The sequence below is a fragment of the Oncorhynchus gorbuscha genome, linkage group LG25 (assembly GCF_021184085.1).
Source record: "Oncorhynchus gorbuscha isolate QuinsamMale2020 ecotype Even-year linkage group LG25, OgorEven_v1.0, whole genome shotgun sequence".
Taxonomy (NCBI): domain Eukaryota; kingdom Metazoa; phylum Chordata; class Actinopteri; order Salmoniformes; family Salmonidae; genus Oncorhynchus; species Oncorhynchus gorbuscha.
Genome location: NC_060197.1, coordinates 33515395 through 33539077, shown reverse-complemented (window position 1 = coordinate 33539077; position 23683 = coordinate 33515395). Strand labels below are relative to the sequence as shown.

Here is a 23683-nt window from a genome sequence, read left to right as displayed (position 1 = left end):
TCTGAGCATATCTAAATGCACTGGTGATACGTCGAGTGACACCTTCCCCACCTACATGCCTCACCACAACAATGTCATGACTAACAACGTATCCACATGAACCCGATTCATAATACACCTATTTATTGCACGAGAAAATATGCACTGAATACGTTTTGTCCTACTGATGTGCATTCCAGTGAAAAATCTTTTAATTTCCCCCAAAGTATAGACATCTCATTATGGACGCTTTCATATACAATCCATTCGTTTTATATATGTACTTTATTTCAGTAGACATATGTTAATAGGTCATGATCATATTATAATGAATATATCATTCATATCTGTCATCTTCTATATACCATAAATATGTATATACCACGTATCTTATCCATCAGGTGCTCATCTTTACCTTCATTCTAACATGGAAGAACTAAGATAATCGGTAGCAGCAACTTCATACTTTGCTCATCCCTGTTGATTCCACAAAGCCCCCAGTTTATCGCATGAGTGTGTAAGTAAGTTATTGTGTATCCGATATTGGACAAATAAGACAAAACTTTTAAAAAACTGTAGCAAAGTCAACATTTGGTAGTGTGAATACAGGACTGCACATATTGAGACAAACAAACCCCCAAAATTTGCAAGAAAAAGTAAAAGAGCAAAGACTTTTCTCTGCATGACGGTGCATACATTAGAACAGCTCTACAGCTTAAAAAAATACAACTCGGAAGAGAAAAGTCAACGATTACGCAAATACTTTGTTTGATTCACTTTGTCGAGTGATACGTTTTGTTAAAAAAGGGAAATCAAATTTCACACAGTTTAAAATAAAGCACATATCAACTGTATAGTAAAGTACTAAAAAACTAAATCAATAGGTTTTATTTGTTTCATATATCTTTAAACATTCCCCCTTTCCCCCCCAATTCTTTAAATGATGAACGTTGCGACAGGAAACGGGGTATTTTTTTCATAGTGGACCAAGCACTGGTGTCTTCTTTTTCAAAGGATAGATGTCTCTGTGTCGTTTGATTGTGGAACAGAAATGTCTCTTTACAATGTGCATCAAGTTTTAAGCCATTCTGTGTGCCTCCATTTCTCTCTCTTGTGGTTCGTAATATGATGCATTACTTGTCGATGTAATAGTACGTTGTGTTATTATTTTGTTTGTGTTTCTTTCAGTTTTTTTTTTAAAACCCAAGACGAATCCTTGAAGCAACAGAAAAAAAATAATTCCATAAGATGCTTCAACAGTCAGGATTCCCTCTCGGTTTCCCGTGTCAGGATGAGTTCCATGGGTTTTGGGAAACACTTGGTCCTCCAGGAATAATCTTTATGATTTTTTTGACATTTTTGTGTCTCACATCTAACACTTAGGGCTCTATTCAATCAGATCCGCTTTAGCCGACATCCGTGTAGTGGTTGTTTTGACGCTGTTGGAGGTGGAACTGCGTTAGAGCTGTCAAATCCACAGGTGGCTCCCGGCATTACACCTAAAGTGCGTATTGCCATGGCCTGCATGTTTTACAAGTAGGAACACTGGAATGTGAGATGAAATCTACACCTCCATTTTGATGATAGAAACATTATTTCCTTTAATGATTTTTCTATTTGAGTGTAATTAATTCCATATGTGCCTACACTTTCTCGCTCTGAACTTCTAATGCGAGTGGGGTGGGTGTGACTTCATGACAAGGATCACAAGAGCAGCTGCTCACCGATTTGACTGCTCCAACGCAGTTCCACCTCCAACACTGCCAAAACATCTGCTATGCGGGTGTCTGCTATCGCCGGTTAACACTTGATCTGATTGAATCTCGGCCTAAATTGAGTCTTTAGTTAGGAGTTAAGAAGTACTTTCTCAAGCAGGAAATTATGGCTCAGAAGAGAGGCTCGCTGGGGTTGTCCAAGGGCCTTCTGCTTTTCCTCCGGGACAGGGACTCTTACGTTGCATAGTGGTCAAAGCTTCCAAGGTATTCCAAACCAGCTCTATAACAGAACTGGTATTGATCCTGAGGAGAAAGGAGAGAAGGACAATTAGACATTGGTCCAAAATGTTTGTCACCATTTTCCAACCAGGTCCTATTCATTTGTTTATCTCTCTGTCTCGCTGTCTTTCTTTTCTGTCACTCTCCATATGTATGATCTTTAGTTTCCATGGACTCAACGATTCTATCTTTCTCCGTCTGCCACGTTCACATTTGCTGTTGCTCAGAAATGAGATAAATAAAAATGTACTTAATTCACCACAGAGTAGAAGATTGCTGCTTTTAAGCAATTTCAGAGAGCCACTTGTAAGCTATTGTGTATCTTTTCTATAGATCTTGGAAACAGTTGTCTGTCATCCATTCAAATGATATTTTGTAGACGGCAAGTGGAATTCTGTATCTCATGAGCATCAATTTGTATACACAGTCTTTCTTTGAAAACACAGAGGAAATATGACTGCTGACTCAATATGACTGCTGACTTCACCATGTAACAGAGAAGTAGCTACCTGATAAGTGCACAGATTATGTAGATAATTCACTGTGCTGGGTAACTGCAGTCATTTCAATTCAAGGATAATCCTGTGTGTTCCGTTTAAATTTGAAGTGTGTGGTGCTGTGGGTTGTTTGCTCAACCCAACACATGGTAAATCTTTTTGAGACGTACTACTTATAAATAGCTGTGGGTTGTTACCTGCCTAATAGTTAATAGTATACACTGCGTGTACAAAACATTAATGACATCTGTTTATTTCCATGACATAGGCTGACCAGGTGAAAGCTATGATCCCTTATTGATGTCACTTAAATCCACTTCAATCAGCGTAAATGAAGGGGGGGTGACAGGTTAAAGAAGGATTTTTAAGCCTTGAGATATGTATTCTGCATGTGTGCCATTCAGAGGGCGAATGGCCAAGACAAAACATGTAAGTGCCGTTGAACGGGTTATGGTAGTAGATGCCAGGAGCAGGGGTTTGGGTGAAGAACTGCAATGCTGCTGGGATTTTCACACTCAACAGTTTCCCGTGTCTATATAGAATGGTCCACCACCCAAAGGACATCCAGCTAACTTGATACAACAATGGGAAGCATTGATGTCAAAATGTGCCATCATCCCTTTGGAACACTTTCAACACGTTGTAGAGTCCATGCCCCAAAGAATTGAGGCTGTTCTGAGTACAAAGTGTGTGTGTGGGGGGGGGGGGGGGTGCAACTCAAAATTAGGAAGGTGTTCCTAGTGTTTGGTATAGTTAGTGTATAAGGTAAGAGGTGTGTAAAGTACAGGTAAACAGGGTATCTCACCTCTGTCTGCACCATGGCCGGTCTCTGTGTCCGGAGCATTTTCACTGTCTGGAAGATATCCACCACGCCCTCGTACCTCATTCGCTCTAATACGATGCTGAGGGTGATGAAGACACCGGTCCTACCTACACCAGCACTGCAAGAAACAATAAAAAGATAATCAGACAGAAAATAAACAGTCTGAGAACCTCCAATCTGACCAGACAAAACACCACATCACCAGACAAAACACCACATGACCAGACAACACCACATGAGCAGACAACACCACATGACCAGACAAAACAACACATGCTCAGACTAAACAACACATGACCAGACAAAACACAGTCTCGACAAAACAACAGTCTAGACAAAACAACACAGACTAGACTATTTATAAACAAACTGCATTATTTGTCTTTGTTCACTAGAGTGTTAATATATTAATGTTCCCCACTTGCCATGATATCTCACAGGACTGCTGTGGGGTGTCTGGGAGCTAATTTAATGTCTGGATAGATCATTAATCTGATCTTTTATTCTGGTAAGATCAAAGTTAAGCACCACTGTAAATTGAGCTAAATATTTTAAATACCATTAAACGTTGTGGTCTGTTATTGTACTTGCTTATCATTATACAATGTTTGTAAATTATATAAAACTCCATAAAATATTGTTTTGAATGTGACTCCTTACCTACAATGGACAGATATAGGCCCATCTTGGCCAAACTGTTCTTTTGTTTTATGAACTTGGCCTATGAAATCGATGAAGCCCTCTCCCGATTTTGGCACTCCTTGCTCGGGCCAGTCTGTAAACTGAAACTGCCTTACCGTCCGTGACTGTCCGTCCTGGACAAATAGGGAGAGAGAATACAGTGTGTTCACTTGAATGGAACGTCAAGCCAAGAGGATGAAGTCAAGACAACCTGTACAAAGCACTTGACCAACAGGCCACATAAGAAGATAGTCGAGGAAAAAAAGAAAACGGACAATCTCGATATGCCTCAGTAATGACGCTGTCTTTTGTGTGCTTTTCCATTGAAGATCTCAATATCGGTCATTAACGAATCAGGGAGCCGCGAGGCACAAAGTTATAAGCACCAGAGACAGGTGTTTGTTACTAAAGATATCTGTAATTTTCACCTGACTGTATTAAAATATGAATAGTAAAGACGCTAAGTCCTTTGATGTGCCTGAGCTTTGGCAGGCTCTTGAAAAGCTGTCTTTGAGGGTGTGCATTACTTAAGTGATATTGTATCCCTTTGATAAGGGGAAGCAATCCCATTGAGGTTCCAGTGTAACACACACTACAAAGGAGAAGCCTGCACCATTTATCGGTGTAAGCCTTTGATGGAATTAAGTCCCAGCGGCTCAAGGCTGCCATGCTCCGTATTTGTTTTTACACCTTTGACACATGTCATAATTCCCTCAAATATATTTCTGCATATATTCATTTAAAAACCTCCAGTTCGGTATAAACAACTTATTAGATGTGGGTCCCAGATGTTGGCTTGAGGACTACTGCACAGTTAAAAACCCCGGTCAGTAGGAGTCGGCCAACTGTCAGTCCAAGTCTCAATCTGAACCGTTAAAATCAAATGGCTCAAAGAAATGGTAGCGGGTGCTGCCAAGTTTTTATCATGAAACAGAGTTATTCAAAGACAAAAACTTCAAAGTAGACAGATTTATGCGTTTGACCAAACTCCACACAATAAACAACGAATCTGATATATTTTGACAAAAACTAGAAAGTCAGGAACGCTTCATAGCACTGTCAAATCTCAGTGAGCGTTTGAACAGTAAAAGACGGGTGTACAACAGTATAGTACTTACCCTGGCGTCAGTCACTTTGAACTCTCTCAGGATGTACTGGGGCATGTTGTACTCAGCCATGGGGTCCACCACAAAGTACTGGTATCTGGCCGACCTCTCTGCTGGCCAATACTGGTGGCATTTTTCCTGCAGCGATGGAAAAACAACAGAAACCAACCCCATGAGTGGGATTACCTCATACGGTACAATGAAATTCCAGCAGAGTATTGCTGTACGTGCTGTTTACGATGGCCCATTGTTGGTCTGAATTAAATTTATTTTGCATATTCGCATAGTTCATTTCTATATGTATTGTCAGTTATGTTATCATGTTAAAGTATTAGCAACATTTGGTTAGCATGGCCAACAGAGTGCACAGAAACAACATAGTTTAGCATGACATACCCTGCCCATTTCTCGGAGCTTCGTTAGCATGACTACGATGGTGGAGTTATGCTCCCAGAGCATCCTCCAGAAGTCCTCTGTCGTCTCCGCTAGCGGCCCTTGCGTGGCAATATAGGCTTTCTGTTGCCTGAAACAATATAAAAATATTCAGAATCACAAAATACAAGGTCGAAGTGGTCTACTAGGAGTCTCAATAATTCAACCACATTGGTCAACATGTTGAAAGAAGCTCTCCTCACCTGTATCCATCTATGAAACTGGCATTGATGTAGTCGGAGCCTTCCACCCCTCGGATTGGCTGAAGACACACTCGCGTGGACTCGTATGGCATTATGTTCACAAGGCGGTTCTTGAACTTGTTGCAGGGGAGATTGGCACTGATGAATCGCGAGGTATGGGCTTTAGTGTTGGCTAAACGCTGCAGAGAGGAAGATAAGAAGCACTGCCTTTAGGTGACTGTTGGCTAATGCAGCTCTCTCCTTTATTTTCCTAGTGTCTGGCTTGAGGGTGACATTAAAAACAGGGGGCTTGTGTAATATAATGCTGGCAAAAGTGAGGGAAGGACTTAGTAGGATTATGGGTTCTCGGCTGCCAAACATTCTGAACGTGAAAAGGCTACACTTTTCCACCTCATATTCATCATCTCCAGCACCAAACCAGTGTCTACATATGTGAAAACACTGCGTTTCTATGATCTGTGGTTAAAAATATAAGAAGAAAGGCCCCAAAAATGCTTCTCTTTGACATCAAAGGTTTGCATTAAAAGTTAAAGAACATTTTCTAAACAGGCAAATGAGTTTTTAAATGTTTCAACTTTTGATGATGTCATCGGGTATATCTTTTTTACTTTATATTTTTTTCTATAAAATGTATAAATCTGCCGTTTTCACAGATGTAGACACTGGTATTGTGCTGGAGATAATGAAAACGAGGTTGAAAAGTGGTGGAATTGCCCTTTAAGTATGTAAAGGAGAATCAAGGGAACTATTGCTGCTCCTCAGATTTGCAGTGCGGAGCAAAGAATTGCATGTTGTGATTAAACAAAAAAATTCATGCCGCAGCAAGCCCAATGTGGACAGGGCCATGGGTAATCTAACCTGTATCATCTCCTAGGGGTGCGTACCAAGCAAGCCCAATGTGGACAGGGCCATGGGTAATCTAACCTGTAGCATCTCTTAGGGGTGCGTACCAAGCAAGCCCGATGTGGACAGGGCCATGGGTAATCTAACCTGTATCATCTCCTAGGGGTGCGTACCAAGCAAGCCCGATGTGGACAGGGCCATGGGTAATCTAACCTGTATCATCTCTTAGGGGTGCGTACCAAGCAAGCCCGATGTGGACAGGGCCATGGGTAATCTAACCTGTATCATCTCTTAGGGGTGCGTACCAAGCAAGCCCGACGTGGACAGGGCCATGGGTAATCTAACCTATATCATCTCTTAGGGGTGCGTACCAAGCAAGCCCGATGTGGACAGGGCCATGGGTAATCTAACTTGTATCATCTCTTAGGGGTGCGTACCAAGCAAGCCCTATGTGGACAGGGCCATGGGTAATCTAACCTATATCATCTCTTAGGGGTGCGTACCAAGCAAGCCCGATGTGGACAGGGCCATGGGTAATCTAACCTGTATCATCTCTTAGGGGTGCGTACCAAGCAAGCCTGATGTGGACAGGGCCATGGGTAATCTAACCTGTATCATCTCTTAGGGGTGCGTACCAAGCAAGCCCGATGTGGACAGGGCCATGGGTAATCTAACCTGTATCATCTCTTAGGGGTGCGTACCAAGCAAGACCGATGTGGACAGGGCCATGGGTAATCTAACCTGTATCATCTCTTAGGGGTGCGTACCAAGCAAGCCCGATGTGGACAGGGCCATGGGTAATCTAACCTGTATCATCTCTTAGGGGTGCGTACCAAAGAAGCCCGATGTGGACAGGGCCATGGGTAATCTAACCTGTATCATCTCTTAGGGGTGCGTACCAAGCAAGCCCGATGTGGACAGGGCCATGGGTAATCTAACCTGTATCATCTCTTAGAGGTGCGTACCAAGCAAGCCCGATGTGGACAGGGCCATGGGTAATCTAACCTGTATCATCTCTTAGGGAGTAATCTAACCTGGATCATCTCTTAGGGGTGCGTACCAAGCAAGGCCGATGTGGACAGGGCCATGGGTAATCTAACCTGGATCATCTCTTAGGGGTGCGTACCAAGCAAGGCCAAAAAGCATTACATACAGCACATATAACACACCGCAGACTGGCTGACTATGACCGGTGGGTTAGTTGGAACGAGAGGGGTTGGGGTTTTCACATGAAACTATATCTAACCACTTTAATTTCTTGTATTTACTGAAAGTCAGAAGACTTTCAGTAAATACAATAAATTAAAGTTTCGATCCGACAAAATTGGACATAAAAAGTCACTGGCGCTTGCTAGAATGTTTTTTTTCTTATTTTCTTTATATAGCTAGTTCCTCTTTTGTCGGCATGGCCACTTTGGAACTATAAAGGAGGATATGAGCTGGAGCACATTGGTCTTGGGTTAGCATCCAGGCTGTCCAATATCTTTAAGTTGGCTGTTTGTCTGTAGCATTGCACCCTTTATCAGTTTATCTATTCCTTTTGCAATATATTTTTTATAATTGCATGCTTACTCATGTAAGCCTCCTGTACAAGCTACTTTTACAACTAGATGCACTGTACTAAAATAATTCCCCTTGAAAATAAATGGAATTTTTGTGTGGATTTTTCCCATTATAATTTAAAAAATAAATGAAAGATCCATGGCAATAATACAACGCAGACCAACTCACCTTGAACTCCAGCTCCATGCCCGTGACGTTCTCTCCGCCCTCAATCCCAGTCAGCTTCTGGATGTAGGCGTAGAGGTTTCGGGCGGGCACTTCAGTGGTGCCGCATGTGACGGCTTCCTGGAGCGCGTCGTGGATGAACACGTACTGGTCCTCCGTCTGCACCATGTAGTTCCGCTGGGCGCGCATCAGCGTCACGTGGCCGTAGATGTCCACTGTCTTCTCGTGCTTGATGCGCTCCAGCATAGCGTCGATCACGATGAAACAGCCCGTGCGGCCCACCCCGGCACTAAAGACAAAACAAAGCGACACTTAAGAGACAATATTCTGTGCTGCACACCTCAGCACTGTGTCCCCAAATACACACGAAGAGGGAGGGAAATGGTCAGAACTGACAAGGTTGACTTGCTATTGGCTTGATTTGAGCCGCATTGACAATAGATGACTTGACCTAACTGTTTTAGTGGCTTGTCCAGCTTGACTGACAAGACACTTGAATAACCTTTAAGGTAAGAACTCTATTGAGATAATGGGCCAATAGCGTCACAATTTCCTCTGCAGTTGCAACTTGATACAAGTCATGTTGACGGTCATTCCTGAAATCTGCCCCCAGATGTTACTGTAACGTTCTTGTTTATTATAGCCCCTAACCCTAACCAATATAGCTTTGTTGTGCTGTGTAAGCCCATGATGAGAATGACTACTCTCCATTGGTTGATAACGAGTGACAGTTCAATGCTGAGAGAGGTGCCCTGTGTCAGCTGTGGGGAGCTGAGAAGTTCCCTGGCTACTCTAACACCTTGGCCACGCTGCCAACCCCTTGGCTGCTGCAGTGCTGACCATTTTGACTTTGAGAGTAATCAAATCTGATGTGGTGCTGCAGAACCAGTGGGAGTTGGAGAATGGCTTTGGCTGCAGTTGTCTGGACATGCCCAGATTCACAAAACACTTAAACAAAAACTTAAGAAGCTTAATTTTAAAAAAAGAAGTTCATAAGTGCAATTCCTCAACAATATCTTAAGATTTCACATTTTTCTTACGAACTTCTCAAATATCTTCTTACGAACTTCTAGAGGATTGTCGCTAGGCAACCGATCTAGATAGCTATATTGCGAAGCAATGGCAATCATGCTCGCACATTTCTTACTGAGATGACAGTTTGAAAATATGGTTTTTTGGTTTAAAACAATCACTACTGAAACTTTCAAAGGAAGTTTGTGAGTGAATGAAACATGTTCAATTGTTTTCATTAGTTTAGGGTTCAGCTAGAGTATTCACACACACCTTAACTTTTTCCACATGTTGTTGTGTCACTGGCATACACATAATATCCCATAATGTCAGAGTGGAATAATGTTTTCAGAAATGTTTACAAATGAATTACAGATTAAAAGCTGAAATGTCTTGAGTCAATAAGTATACTTATGGCAAGCCTAAATAAGTTCAGGACCAAAAATTGACTTAAAACAAGTCACATAATAAGTTCCATGGACGCATACAATTATCTGTAAGGTCCCCAAGTCGAGCAGTGAACTTCCAAAACAGATTCAAAGACCAGGCAGGTTTTCCAATGCCTTGCAAAGAAGGGCACCTATTGGTGGAAAAAAAAATACAATTACAAAGCCTACTTTGAACATCCAGTTGATCATGGTGAAGTTACAAATTGGATGCTGTATCAATAGAGCCAGTTACAAAGATACAGACGTCCTTCCTACCTCAGCTGCCAAAGATGAAGGAAACCGCTCAAGGATTTCACCATGAGGCCAATGGTGACTTTTAAACAGTGACAGAGTTTAATGGCTGTGATAGGAGAAAACTGAGGATGGATCAACAACATTGTAGTTACTCCACAATACTAACTTAAATGACAGAGTGAAACGAAGGAAGCCTGTACAGAATACAAATATTCCAAAACATGCATCCCATTTCCAATAAGGCACGAAAGTAAAGCTGCAAAACATTTGGCAAAGAAATGAACTTTATGTCCTGAATACAAAGCATTATGTTTGGGGCAAATCCAACACAACGCTTCACTGAGAACCACTGTTATTATTTTCAAGCATGGATGTGGCTGCATCATGTGCTCGTCATTGGCAAGGACTAGGGAGCTTTTTAAGATACAAATAAACAGAATAGAGCTAAGCAAAAGGCAACATCCTAGAGGAAAACCTGGTTCAGTCTGCTTTCCAACAGACACTGGGAGACAAATTCACCTTTCAGCAGGACAATAACCTAAAACACAAGGCCAAATATACAAAACGACATTGAATGTTCCTGGGTGGCCTAGCTACAGTTTTAACTTGAAAATCTATGGCAAGATTGAAAATGACAATGATCAACAACCAACTTGACAGAGATTGAAGATATTTTTTCAAAGAATAATGTGCAAATGTTGTACAATCCAGGTGAACAAATCTCTTAGGGACTTACCCAGAAAGACTAATTGCTGCCAAAGGTGATTCTTACTCGTATTGACTCAGATGGTTGAATACTTATCTACTCAAGATAACATTATTAGTGATTTATTTTTTATCTGATTTTTTTACAAATTTTCTTCCAGTTTGATGGAGTATTTTGTGTAGATCGTTAACAACAAATGACAATTAAATACATTTTAATTACACTTTGTAACACAACAAAATGTGTAAAAGGTCAAGGGGTGTAAATATTTTTCGGAAGGCACTGTATCTTGGAATTAAGAACATTTCCAAGAAGAAATCCAACAACATTATTTTTGAGAGTCAAATTTCTTAGTAAGAAACATAGGAAAAAATAACATTTCCAAAAACTTTATTGAAGAATTGTCATTTTTCGTACGTTTTGTGAATCCGTGCTGGTCTGCAGTCTGCATTGTGGCTTTCTACAGACACTGCAATCACAGAGCACCCCCCACCTACAGTCCTCTCCAACCTGATCTGAGCTAATCACTATTTAATTACATTTTACATTTCAATTTAACCTCTATCTGAAGTGTCAAAAAGCACAAACACAGTCTTGTACAGCTAACCTTGTGGGGACACACAAGTCAGTCCCATACAAATCCTATTTTCCCTAACCCCTAACCCTAACTCGAACCCATACTCTTACCCTAAACCTAACCTTAACCCATAAAACTAACCTTAACCCTAACCCTAGCTCCTAAAACTAACCCTAGCTCCTAACCCTAACACTAATCCTATCCTTAACCCTAAACCCCCTAGAAATAGCATTTGACCTTGTGGGGACCAACAAACAGTCCTCAGTTGGTCAAATGTTTATTTGTTTACTATTCATGTGGGGACTTCTGGTCGCCACAAGAAAAGTTGAACACGTCCACACACACACAGACAAACACACATACACACACACACAAGGCACACACACACAAACATCACAAACACAATCATGGCACACACACACACAAATCACAAACATGGCACAAATACACAAACATGGCTCTCACACACACAGACATGGCACACACACACACACACACAAACATGGCACACGCAAAACACACACATCTCAAACATGGCACAAACACAAACAAATGTGCTTCACTTTTTTCCCTGTGTCACTGAGATGCGGGTAAATTTGCCGGGTATCTTTGTAAGAGAGTAGAGCAGCTGACGTCAATTACTGCCATTAGCTCAGCGCAATGTGTTAAAAGCACCTAATGGCTCTCAAGAAGGCACTGAAAAGCAGGCCTCTTCATTAAGAATCCCATCGGCACATTGTCACATTAGAGCCAGAAAAAAATGTCAAAGGAAGAGAGGGAAAATGTGTCGCTAATGTTTCACTTCTATTCAGAATAGATAGCAGCATAAACTTAACGACAAGGACAGACAGCTGAGGATATGTCTAATTTTCATATTATGCTAATTTTCATTTTTTTTACCATGCAAAATACGTTTTGAACACAAACATTTTTTTAAACTTTCATAGTGAGGTTATTTTTTGACAGTATTTATTCGATTTTCTTCACAATGGCATCGTTGAGGAGTATGAACTCCAGTCCGCCTGACAAACACGTGTGTCCCCCAGCCGAGCATTGACAAGACAGTCCTTGGCTGGCTGCTCTAAAGTAAATAGGTTATTCAACTCATTAAGTCGACATGGCTACGAGGTGCGAGCCACGCTCCCCTGCCTTTCATCCCCTGATAGAGCATTTGTTTTTCATTTATACAAAGGGGAAAAAAGGGAGGGCAAAAAGATTCAAGACTGAGTTAAGATGGTCTCCGGGGTCTAAGTCTGGCAAATGTGCCGTGGTGCAGCGGAGGCGGCATGGGAGAGAGAATTAAGACACATACGGGAGTCATTTGTTGCAGCAAAACATTATGTGCTTGCGTTTAAAATGGCCGACGTTCCCTGATTGATTTGGGGGCGTGTTTCGACACAGGCTGTGTTGCCACTCTTAAGGTACAGTTGAAGTCAGAAGTTTACATACACCTTAGCCAAATGCAATTAAACTCAGTTATTCACAATTCCTGACATTTAATCCAAGTAAAAATTCCCTGTCTTAGGTCAGTTAGGATCACCACTTTATTTTAAGAATGTGAAATGTCAGAATAATAGAATAGAGAATGATTTATTTCAGCTTTTATTTCTTTCATCACATTCCCAGTGGGTCAGAAGTCTACATACACTCAAATAATATTTGGTAGCATTGCCTTTAAATTGTTTAACTTGGGTCAAACATTTCGGGTAGCCTTCCACAAGTTTCCCACAATAAGTTGGGTGAATTGTGGCCCATTCCTCATGGCAGAGCTGGTGTAACTGAGTCAGGTTTGTAGGCCTCCTTACTCGCACACGCTTTTTCAGTTCTGCCCACAACATTTTCTATAGGAGTGAGATCAGGGCTTTATCAAGGCCACTCCAATACTTTGACTTTGTTGTCCTTAAGCCATTTGCCACAACTTTGGAAGTATAATTGGGGTCATTGTCCATTTGGAAGACCCATTTTTAACTTCCTGACTGAAGTCTTGAGATGTTGCTTCAATATATCCACGTACATTTCCTTTCTCATGATGCCATCTATTTTGTGAAGTGCATAAGACCCTTCTGCAGCAAAGTACCCCCACAACATGATGCTGCCACCCCCGTGCTTCACTGTTGGGATGGTGTTCTTTAGCTTGCAAGCCTCCCCCTTTCCCTCCAAACATAACGATGGTCATTATGGCCAAACAGTTCTATTTTTGTTTCAACAGACCAGAGGACATTTCTCCAAAAAGTACGATCTTTGTCCCCATATGAGTTGCAAACCGTAGTCTGGCTTTTTTATGGCAGGTTTGGAGCAGTGGCTTATTCCTTGCTGAGCGGCCTTTCAGGTTATGTCGATATTGGACTCGTTTTACTGTGGATATAGATACTTTTGTACCTACTTCCTCCAGCATCTTCACATGGTCCTTTGTTGTTGTTCTATGATTGATTTGCACTTTTCGCACCAAAGTACGTTCACAGAACGCGTCTCCTTCCTGAGCGATATGACGGCTGCGTGGTCCCATGGTGTTTATACTTGCGTACTATTGTTTGTACAGATGAACGTGGTACCTTCAGGCATTTGGAAATTGCTCCCATGGATGAACCAGACTTGTGGAGGTCTACAATCTTTTTTCTGAGGTATTGGCTGATTTCTTTTGATTTTCCCATGATGTCAAGCAAAGAGGCACTGAGTTTTAAGGTAGGCCTTGAAATACATCTACAGGTACATCTCCAATTGACTCAAATGATGTCTCAAATGATCAGAGGCTTCTAAAGCCATGACATCATTTTCTGGAATTTTACAAGCTGTTTAAAGGCACAGTCAACTTAGTGTATGTAAAATTCTGACCCACTGGAATTGTGACACAGTGAATTATAAGTGAAATAATCTGTCTGTAAACAATTCTTGGAAAAATGACTTGTGTCATGCACAAAGTAGATGTTATAACCGACTTGGAAAAACTATAGTTTGTTAACAAGAAATTTGTGGATTGGTTGAAAAACGAGTTCTAATGACTTCAACCAAAGTGTATGTAAACTTCTGACTTCATCTGTAGTTAGCAGAGGCTCACGGTTGTTGCTGAGCTTCTTGAGAAGAGATTGGTTTGTGTGTGTGTGTGTGTGTGTGTGTGTGTGTGTGTGTGTGTGTGTGTGTGTGTGTGTGTGTGTGTGTGTGTGTGTGTGTGTGTGTGTGTGTGTGTGTGTGTGTGTGTGTGTGTGTGTGTGTGTGTGTGTGTGTGTGTGTGTGTGTGTGTGTGTGTGTAATATTGCGTGTGAAATGTTCTCAGGAATATTTGAGGATATGAATCACATCCAGGGATTAAGGAGCAGCACGGTGGGGGGAGAAAACACGGCAAGCGTGAGACATTTTCTACCCCAGCCCCAGCTGTTTCCAATCCTTCACCGCTTTTACAGTCCAGTCCCAAACCCCGGAGAGTGATGACCTGTGAGCAAGCAAGTGACAGAGTGACAGCGTCGAGCCAGAAAGATGGGAAGGTGGAGGAAGAAGAGGAGGAGGAGGAGGGGGGGAGGTGACATAGCCACTTGGCTCGCCTCTTCCGTTATCGGTAGAGAGAGAAAGAAAGAGAGAGTGGGGGAGAGAGAGGTAGAGAGCAAGAGATTGAGAGGTTCTTTACGTTTGGCAGTTATAGGGGCTGGCTGGCTCTGATTCTGGGCCTGTTTTCCACATTCCCCCCAGCACTAACGACCTGTCTCTGGCTGCTCCGACAGGCGCGGCCAGCTGCTTTGGCCGTCCGCATACATCAGCGGCAGGCTAAAGTGGTTTCAGGTTTTTTTTCAGAGTGTGGGGAACGGGGGGATTGTACACTGTTAAAAACAGCTGTAACTGGACCCAGAGTAGATGTAGCCTGGACAACAATAAAAGCAATTACATGTTATATTGTCACCAAATCTAGTTCGGTCATGCAAACTCTCTAGCTTATAAAGGCGTATTAAGGCGACCACAGAAAGACTACGCAATTATCTTCACATTTACAGTGTGTATCAAAATGCTGCCCTTCTACTTAGCATGACTTTTAGCGTATCAGCACTAAATACAAGAGACTGTCTGAAAGGCAAAGCAGATGCATCAGAGGCACAGTCATAGCAACACAGGATTCTATGAATAAAGGAAAATGTGTCTATTCACCCTTTTGCAGTAAGCTTACATTGTTCTCCACAACCTCAAAAGCAGACACTGGCTGTGTTCAAAATGGCATCATATCCCCTACGGGCCCTGGTCAAAAGCAGTGCATTTCAAGCGCCATTTCAGATGCAGCCAATGACACATTTTTAACCCATCACGTGATGTCTGAGACGCGACCGCAGTCTCGCCGCTCAAAGTGCCTCAAGGAGAATACTCCATTTCACTGTGTGATGAGGCAGCAAGGTCAGACAGACAGACACAGACTTCCAACGGCCTTGCAGAAGACTAGACTTCTTTCCGTCAGACTAATGTTTACTCCTTCCTCCTCTTCATTTGAGACACCACTCTAATATGAACTTTTAACTACTGTCGGTGCTGATGGACTAGACCAGTGGTCGCCAACCCTTTTCTGAGTCAAGATCACTTTGAGTCAAAATACGAGCCCGAGATCTACCATTCAGATTTTCTTTTTTACTTGACTTAAAAAACAGAACCTACGCCTCTGCAACATTAACCTATTAAAAACAGCACTTAAGCAATTAGGTTTGTTTAGTAGGTTATAGTAGGTAGTTTACTGACCGAAAAGGGACACCATGTTCAAGTCGATAGTGAAACTCGAGTAGCGCCGCATTATTCCTGCCTCATGAACAAATGCATGTTGTTTCTCCTATGAACAGTGAAAGTGAAATATTCCTCGATATTAAAAAAGACCCAAGCCGCTATTAACAACAGTGCAAGCCTATCGATACAGTTTCCTAATCATTCATTACAGCAGCAGTGCTGGTTGTAGCACCAGTAGACGTAGGAAGAAGGTGCATTTTCTGGCGTATAAAAGTGTTGAATGAAAACTGTTGACAGTACTGAGTAAGACATTTTTGGTCACCCTAGTCATTTTTTAAAACATTTTAAATCTCACAGTATCAACTTTTCTTTTACTTTCCTTTACGCATGCTACGTTACTGCAGACACAGTAACCTAAGCCATCCGATTGGCCAGCGTCAGTCCTATAGTGCACTTGATTTGCTCCCCGGGCCTGCCGGAACACTTCGCCTGGCCGCCAGCTGAATCAAGTGCACCTACCATCAACAGATTGAGCCAAATAAATACAAATATGAACGCAAGGCTTTATTGTTGTTGTTCTTTTACAGAAATGTTTGGCGATCGACTAGGAATGCCTTGGAGATCGACCTGTTGGACTAGACGTGGTAGACATTCATATATAGAGTATTGTAACGAAACAGCAGGGAGTGGGTCTCGAATCCTTGACCTTCGAGCCCGAGGTCCGGCACGCTATCGACTGTGCCGCAAAAGCATGCTCGTGCGAGAGGGTCGATTTCCGTGCTTATAAACCCAGGGTCGTTACAGTATGAATCAAACAACCTCCAAAGAATATGTCTGATGCATGAGAAACATTCATTCTCATTCTTAATGAAAATCAACCCAAAAATCACTCATTCCTTTCATGTACAGTGTTAACCTCATGAAGCAAGGGGGCACTATTTTTATTTTTGGAAAAATAAACGTTTCCAAAGTAAACTGCTTATTTCCCAGGACCAGATGCTAGAATATGCATATAGCATGGGATAGAAAACACGCTAATGTTTACAAAACTGTAAATATATTGTCTGTGAGTATAACAGAACTGATATTGCAGGTGAAATCGTGAGAAAAATCTAATCAGGAAGTGACTCTTATTTTGAAACCCCTGTCTTTCTATGCATCCCTATTGCCGATTGAAAGGGATATCAACCAGATTCCTTTTTCTGTGGCTTCCCTAAGGTGACTACAGCCTTTAGATGTAGTTTCAGGCCTTTATTTTGAAGAATGAGCGTAAACGTCCACATTGCGTAAGTGGTCAGTTGTTGGCTTTCAGTGTGATTTTTGCGCTAAACAGAGAGGTAGCTATTTTTCCTTCCGGTCCTAGTGAAAAGCCAACTGTCCCAGTTGATATATTGCCGAATAGATATTTTAAAAACACCTTGAGGATTGATTATAAAAAACGTTTGCCATGTTTCTGTCGATATTATAGATTTAATTTGGAATTTTTGTCTGCGTTGTCATGACCGCTATTTCCGGTGGATTCCTAGGCATAACACATCAAACTAACGGAGGTATTTGGATATAAAAAATATCATTATGGAACAAAAGGAACATTTGCTTTCTAACTGGGAGTCTCGTGAGTGAAAACATCCGAAGCACATCAAAGGTAAACGATTAATTTGATTGCTTTTCTGATTTTCGTGACCAAGTTACCTGCCGCTAGGTGTACATAATGTTTTGCTCATATATCGATAAACTTACACAAATGCTTGTATTGTTTTCACTGTAAAGCATCATTTCAAAATCTGAGATGACAGGGTGATTAACAAAAGGCTAAGCTGTGTTTTGCTATATTTCACTTGTGATTTCATGAATATGAATATTTTCTAGTAAGATTATTTGACCGTTGCGCTATGCTATTTAGCGTAGTTGATGACAATTATCCCGGATCTGGGAGGTGGGTTCAAAATTTTTAAATAACACTATTTTGGGAACAAATGTTTCATTTTGGCATTATAATAAGGTTGGTAGCAATATGGAAAATCGTTGTGGAAATCTGTTGCAGCTCATGTCGACTACAAAATCTGCAATGCTCTCTCTATGGGCTGGCTGCTGGCTAGCTAGCTAGCATGTAAGTAGCTAGTTAGCAGTAAAATCACCTAAAAAAACTGCACTAAGGAATCTACAATCTCACCATGTTCAACCTGCAGATCGATGTGCCTCACAGAGGGGAGTCTAACATTCGCAACGGCAGATATACTTTTGAGGAGATGAGAAACGCTGCTCATGCTACGTCAATTGGCCGTGCGGTGCTTTCTGGGCGATTATGGAACAAGGAGCACTCTCCTTCAATGAGTGAATGGGAGTCTATTGGGCACTAGCTCAAAACCCAACATTAGCACAAATTTCGTCAACAAGAAGTACATTTTACAAATATTTTCCAAGATGTGAGATAATTATTTAGCTATTTGTAGTTTCGTATGTCTTTGGAATCGTGACATTACATACATATGAGGAAAATTATGCTATATACACTGACTTCGAAGAAAGGATTGCGTGACGATTAGCTTAGCAACCATGTGATGCAGTATGACAAAGTGAATGCGACAGTTTGCTGGGTCGGGCGTAATATGTTCCTTCATTCATTGGATTCCTATCCCCTTTCTATAATATCTCTGGCAACGGCACCATGCAATGCACCCCTCCATTAAATTACACATTTCTCGAGGTAGGAATATCACGAACATAAGATCAATGGCTCATCCGAGAGAAGACATCCTACAAAGTTATGACATAGGCCAGTACTGAAATCTGACATGTATGATAGACCTTTTGCGATCTAAAAGTCGTAGTGAGAGCAACTTTATCACAGTGCTACGTCATTCCGGTCAGATTTCTAACTGCTTGAATGCCAATAACTTATATACACATGAAAACATGAAATGACCCAGGGAATTGATTGAACCTTTCCTTTAAGGATCTGCCCCATTTTTTTTATTTTTCGCCTAAAATGACATACCCAAACCCAAACTGCCTGTAGCTCAGGCCGTGAAGCAAGGATATGCATATTCTTGGTACCATTTGAAAGGAAACACGTTGCACTCTGTGGAAATTTGATAGGAAAGTAGGAGGATATAACACAATAGATCTGGTAAAAACAACCGTTCTTTTGTATTGTTTTTTGTACCATCGTCTTTGAAATGCAAGGGAAAGGCCATAATGTATTATTCCAGCCCAGGTGCAATTTAGATATGTGCAAAGTTTTAGACTGATCCAATGAACCATTGAATTTCTGTTCAAAATGTTGTATCAAGACTGCCCAAATGTGCCTAATTTGTTTATTAATAACTTTTCATGTTCAAAACGGTGCCCTGTCCTCAAACAATAGCATGGTATTATTTCACTGTATTAGCTACTGTAAATTTGACAGTGCAGTTAGATGAACAAGAATTTAAGCGTTCTGCCAACATCAGATATGTCTATGTCCTGGGAAACCCAGAATTAAACGTGGTGCTTATTGTGTCGGAAAGAGCTGCAGAAAGGGCCGGCGAATCTGTTCTGACCTCTCCATGTGAGCCCATAATGCCTCAACGGCCTCAGTTCCAATAGGAGCACAACAGTCCTCGACCCTATGAGAGAATGCTATGGGTTACCAAGAACAGCATGAAACTGTTGAGACACAGAACCCCCCCCACACACACACACACACACGAAACAATGACTTCACCTTATGAGAGGGAGAAAGAGAGAGAGACAGAAACACAGACATAGAGGAGAGAGAGAAAAGAGGTAGGCCAAGAGAGAGAAGGGAAGAGAGAGAGAAGGGAAGAGAGAGGGAGAAGGGAACAGAGAGTGAGAAAGAGAAAGGAAGAGAGAGAAAGAGAGAGAAGGGAAGAGAGAGAGTGAGAGTTAGGGGAAGAGAGAGAGACAGAGAGAAAGAGAGAGAGGGAAGGGAGAGAGAGAGAGAGAGAGAGAGAGAGAGAGAGAGAGAGAGAGAGAGAGAGAGAGAGAGAGAGAGAGAGAGAGAGAGAGAGAGAGAGAGAGAGAGGGAAAAGGGAAGAGACAGAGAGAGAGAGAGAGAGAGAGAGAGAGAGAGAGAGAGAGAGAGAGAGAGAGAGAGAGAGAGAGAGAGAGAGAAGGGAAGAGAGAGAGAGAGAGAGAGAGAGAGAGAGAGAGAGAGAGAGAGAGAGAGAGAGAGAGAGAGAGAAGGGAAAGAAAAGGAAAGTGAGAAAAGGGAAGAGAGAGAGAAGGGAAGAGAGAGTTCTTCAGTGAGAACACATGGATGTACTTTTAATAATATCCTTCTTCACTGCTCCTTGGGGGGAATGTTCTGCACCAACATTAAGCATTCTGTTGAAATATAAGGACAGGTTACTCTGATCCAGTGTTGTAGGACATTTCAATTTTTCTGACACTTTATTTAAGGTTGGCAACAGGACTTGCGATGTTATCGAACAAATACCTAATTAAAGTTACTCTCTAACAACCTTCAGACTGTAAACTGAGCAACCTCACATTAGTCAATCATTTGACTAAAGAACTTGGCCATGAAGTGAACTTTTAACACACTGATGGCAATGGGTATATCATACAGTGGAAAGTCCTACAACATCAAATTTAATAAATTGTAATACAATGATAATCCAACGGAATTATTTAGTCTCTTTATCACTCATTATCAAAAACAAATTCAACTCAAACCCCGAATGCTCCTAATTGCCATACACTAACAGTGATGTCTTCAACAAAAGGCGGCCATTTTCAATTAATAAAAGACGCAAAGCACAAGCCAATGTTAAAAACAGGACACCAACCACTTAAGCTCATCTCATTGTCTACGATGTCACGTTTTCACAAGGCAAGTCCCGTTGCAGCCTGGGTAAATTGGCGTCTCTTTCTCGGGCGTGACGACAAAGCAACTAAATCGATTGCAGGTCTTAAGACACGGTCCACATTGGTCAGACTTGAATTCTGCTCCTCCCAAAAGGCCATTGCAGATGAAACGATTGTTTGTGTGTTGTGTATGTTTGTCAAATGAATTCTGTTCCTTCGACTCTAGGGGTCATTGCAGATCAAATGATTGCACGTGTGTTTTGTGTGCCGATGCATGTTTGAGAGAAAGTCTCTAAGGAAAACATTTTAAACAAACCATCAAAAGAAATGACACTCATGGTACACGTGTTTGTGTTGTGTGAAAACTTTTTGGTAGCAATAGCTTGACCAGCTAATTTACTAAAAGCTCAGAGGTCTGTACAATGCAGTTAATTATACGCCACAAAACAATCAACGGCTTTTGTTTAGACTTGCAAATGGTCTGTGCCGCCATCAACATCCTAGCAAGATAGAGGACATGATGGACCAGCCATCTCACAATTTCTCTACGCTCCCGAGTGGCGCAGTGGTCTAAGGGACTGCATCTCAGTGTTTAAGTCGTCACTACAGCCACACTGGTTTGATTCCAGGCTGTATCACAACCGTCTGTGATTGGGAGTCCCATAGGGCGGCGCACAAATGGCCCAGCATCGTCCGGGTTTGGCCGGTGTAGGCCGTCATTGTAAATAAGAATTTGTTCTTAACTGACTTGCCTAGTTAAATAAAGGTTAAAATATTTATATATCCTAAAATATAAGGGTGTGTGTCCCAATAATATCTATTTTATTTTGAAGTGTGTACTCGTTTACAACTTCACACAAATTTAAAAGCAGTGGATTGGTGGCTAGTGGGAGGTATTTTTTAAATTAGGGGGGTGAAATCATACTTTCAAAATGGTGGTCTGACAAAGCCTTGGGGGATCTGGGATTGTGCGAGACACTTCCATAGGGATTTGAAGCTCTGCACTCTTTATCTGATGCAGTGGCAAGGAATTCAAAAACCCATCTGCAGAGTGACATTAATTCCTGCATTCTGCTTCTCCGTAAAAAGTTGGGATTTTTCAATTTATACTGATTCTGCGACTAGGTCTAATTAACTCCAACATGTGGTCATTAAAATGATTTGGTAATCCCCTTTTTTTGTCTTTTTTTCCCCGACGTATATTTTTATCTTCTCACTCGCTCTATTTCAGTTCCATTTCCTATGTCCTCCTCTCTCTGCCTTTATTTATCTCTTGGTCTGTCTCTCTCGCTCTCTCACCCTGACACGCACACGCATTCACACACACTGCAGAGCCTCCTTCAGTATAAATCCCCAGTCTGAGGAGATGCAGACGGCTGCATTCCCGACTCTCTTTTTTGTCTGGAGTTTGGTCCTCCTTCTCATTCGGGGTGTGAAATAAGTCCTGTAGTGTTTTGTAATAACCCCAGGGATAAGCTGGATGCTCGTGGACCTCTGATGTCGGCATGTTAGTGTGGGGAGGACGTGTGTGTGTGTGTGTGTGTGTGTGTGTGTGTGTGTGTGTGTGTGTGTGTGTGTGTGTGTGTGTGTGTGTGTGTGTGTGTGTGTGTGTGTGTGTGTGTGTGTGTGTGTGTGTGTGTGTGTGTGTGTGTGTGTGTGTGTGTGTGTGTGTGTGTGTGTGTGTGTGTGTGGAGAAGGGATGTTTAAATTTCGCCAAGGGCACTGACATCGGTAATTCTTACTCTGTTGTAGTAAATACCTTTAAATCAAGAAGAAAAAATAAACATTGGGTAAAGCTAGCAGGAGGACTCCCTCTGGCTCTCAGTCAGTGATATGCAGCTCATGTCATCTATTCCTGTCATTCCTCCTAACCTCCTCCTCTTTTTTTGCTCTCTCTTCCTGGTCTCTTTCTCTCTCCCTCTGTGTCTTTATCTACACCTGTGATTCAGTGAACAGCGCTTCAATGACGAGTAACCTTGTCTGAGACCAGAAGTCCTTAGCTCAGCAGGCTAACATAGCCTATGCTAGCAAAATCAGGAGCCTTGCTTACCTGCAATGTACCACCATCGGCCCTGCGTCTGGGGGGTTACAGGCTTTGACCCGTCTGAGGAAGGCCAGGAACGGAGTGGGGTGCTCGGGTACCCCGTGGTCCGGCCAGGCCGTGAACTGGAACTGCCTCACCTCTCTTTTCTCACTGGAGCCATTCTGATAGACAGAGAAAAAGTCTGTGGTTCACTAATCCAATGGTTCATTGGATCAGTCAATAATACTTCAATGCCTTTAGTGGACAGGAGGTGTGGTCCAGTTAAAAAAAAAAGATCTTTATAACATTTCAAAGGCGCTGCATCAATGATGCCAGGGGAATAGAGTAAAGCTACTGGCCCGTGGCTATGGTTCTCAGTTTATCTCAGTTTAATAGACTTTACTCTTGGAAAGTGTTGGACTGTGTTAGTTCTCTGAGTTCATGGTACAGACCGGAATTTGGTGTCTGACTTCCAGGTGAAATAAAGATAACGGTTAAATTAATAATAAGAAATAAAACGTACTTTATAAAGTGCAAATGTCCTGACGCAGTATGTGGCCAGCTCCACCGTGTCCAAAAGTGTCACCTGGATGAGGCCGTAGGTCTCCGTCCCTCTAGTGGGCCAGTACTGGTCACATTTCACCTGAAATTGAGAGAAAATAAGTGGTTTGGTCAAACCTTCGAACAACTCTGTCTCTAGCCAGGTTCCAACAAATATCGGCATGACGCAACTACTTTGTTTGAAGCACGTCAAATAAACGATATCTTCTATATTGTCAGTGTACAAAAAGTTAAACTTAAGAGAGTCTGTGCCCACAACCTTAACAACAGTATGAACAAGTTCTGATCTGATGTGATCTGATCCTCAATGCTCCATTTCTGTCCTCTAACTCTCC

The 23683-nt window shown here is 41.9% G+C and overlaps 1 protein-coding gene across 21 annotated transcripts in view; it reads right to left on the bottom strand.

Moving 5' to 3' along the window:
- Nucleotides 1-245: 245 nt before the first annotated feature.
- LOC124014436 (receptor-type tyrosine-protein phosphatase delta-like) overlaps nucleotides 246-23683 on the bottom strand; it is a 611657-nt gene continuing 588219 nt past the window's right edge. For all 21 annotated transcript variants that reach the window (XM_046329399.1, XM_046329396.1, XM_046329395.1 and 18 more), the window contains 9 exons: nucleotides 23311-23430; nucleotides 22815-22969; nucleotides 8290-8575; nucleotides 5716-5894; nucleotides 5477-5603; nucleotides 5093-5218; nucleotides 3954-4108; nucleotides 3276-3411; nucleotides 246-1997 (listed from right to left, as the gene is read on the bottom strand). In XM_046329399.1, the coding sequence (XP_046185355.1) occupies nucleotides 1929-1997; nucleotides 3276-3411; nucleotides 3954-4108; nucleotides 5093-5218; nucleotides 5477-5603; nucleotides 5716-5894; nucleotides 8290-8575; nucleotides 22815-22969; nucleotides 23311-23430 (1353 nt within the window). In that variant the 3' untranslated portion in view covers nucleotides 246-1928. The remainder of the gene's footprint in view (nucleotides 1998-3275; nucleotides 3412-3953; nucleotides 4109-5092; nucleotides 5219-5476; nucleotides 5604-5715; nucleotides 5895-8289; nucleotides 8576-22814; nucleotides 22970-23310; nucleotides 23431-23683) is intronic.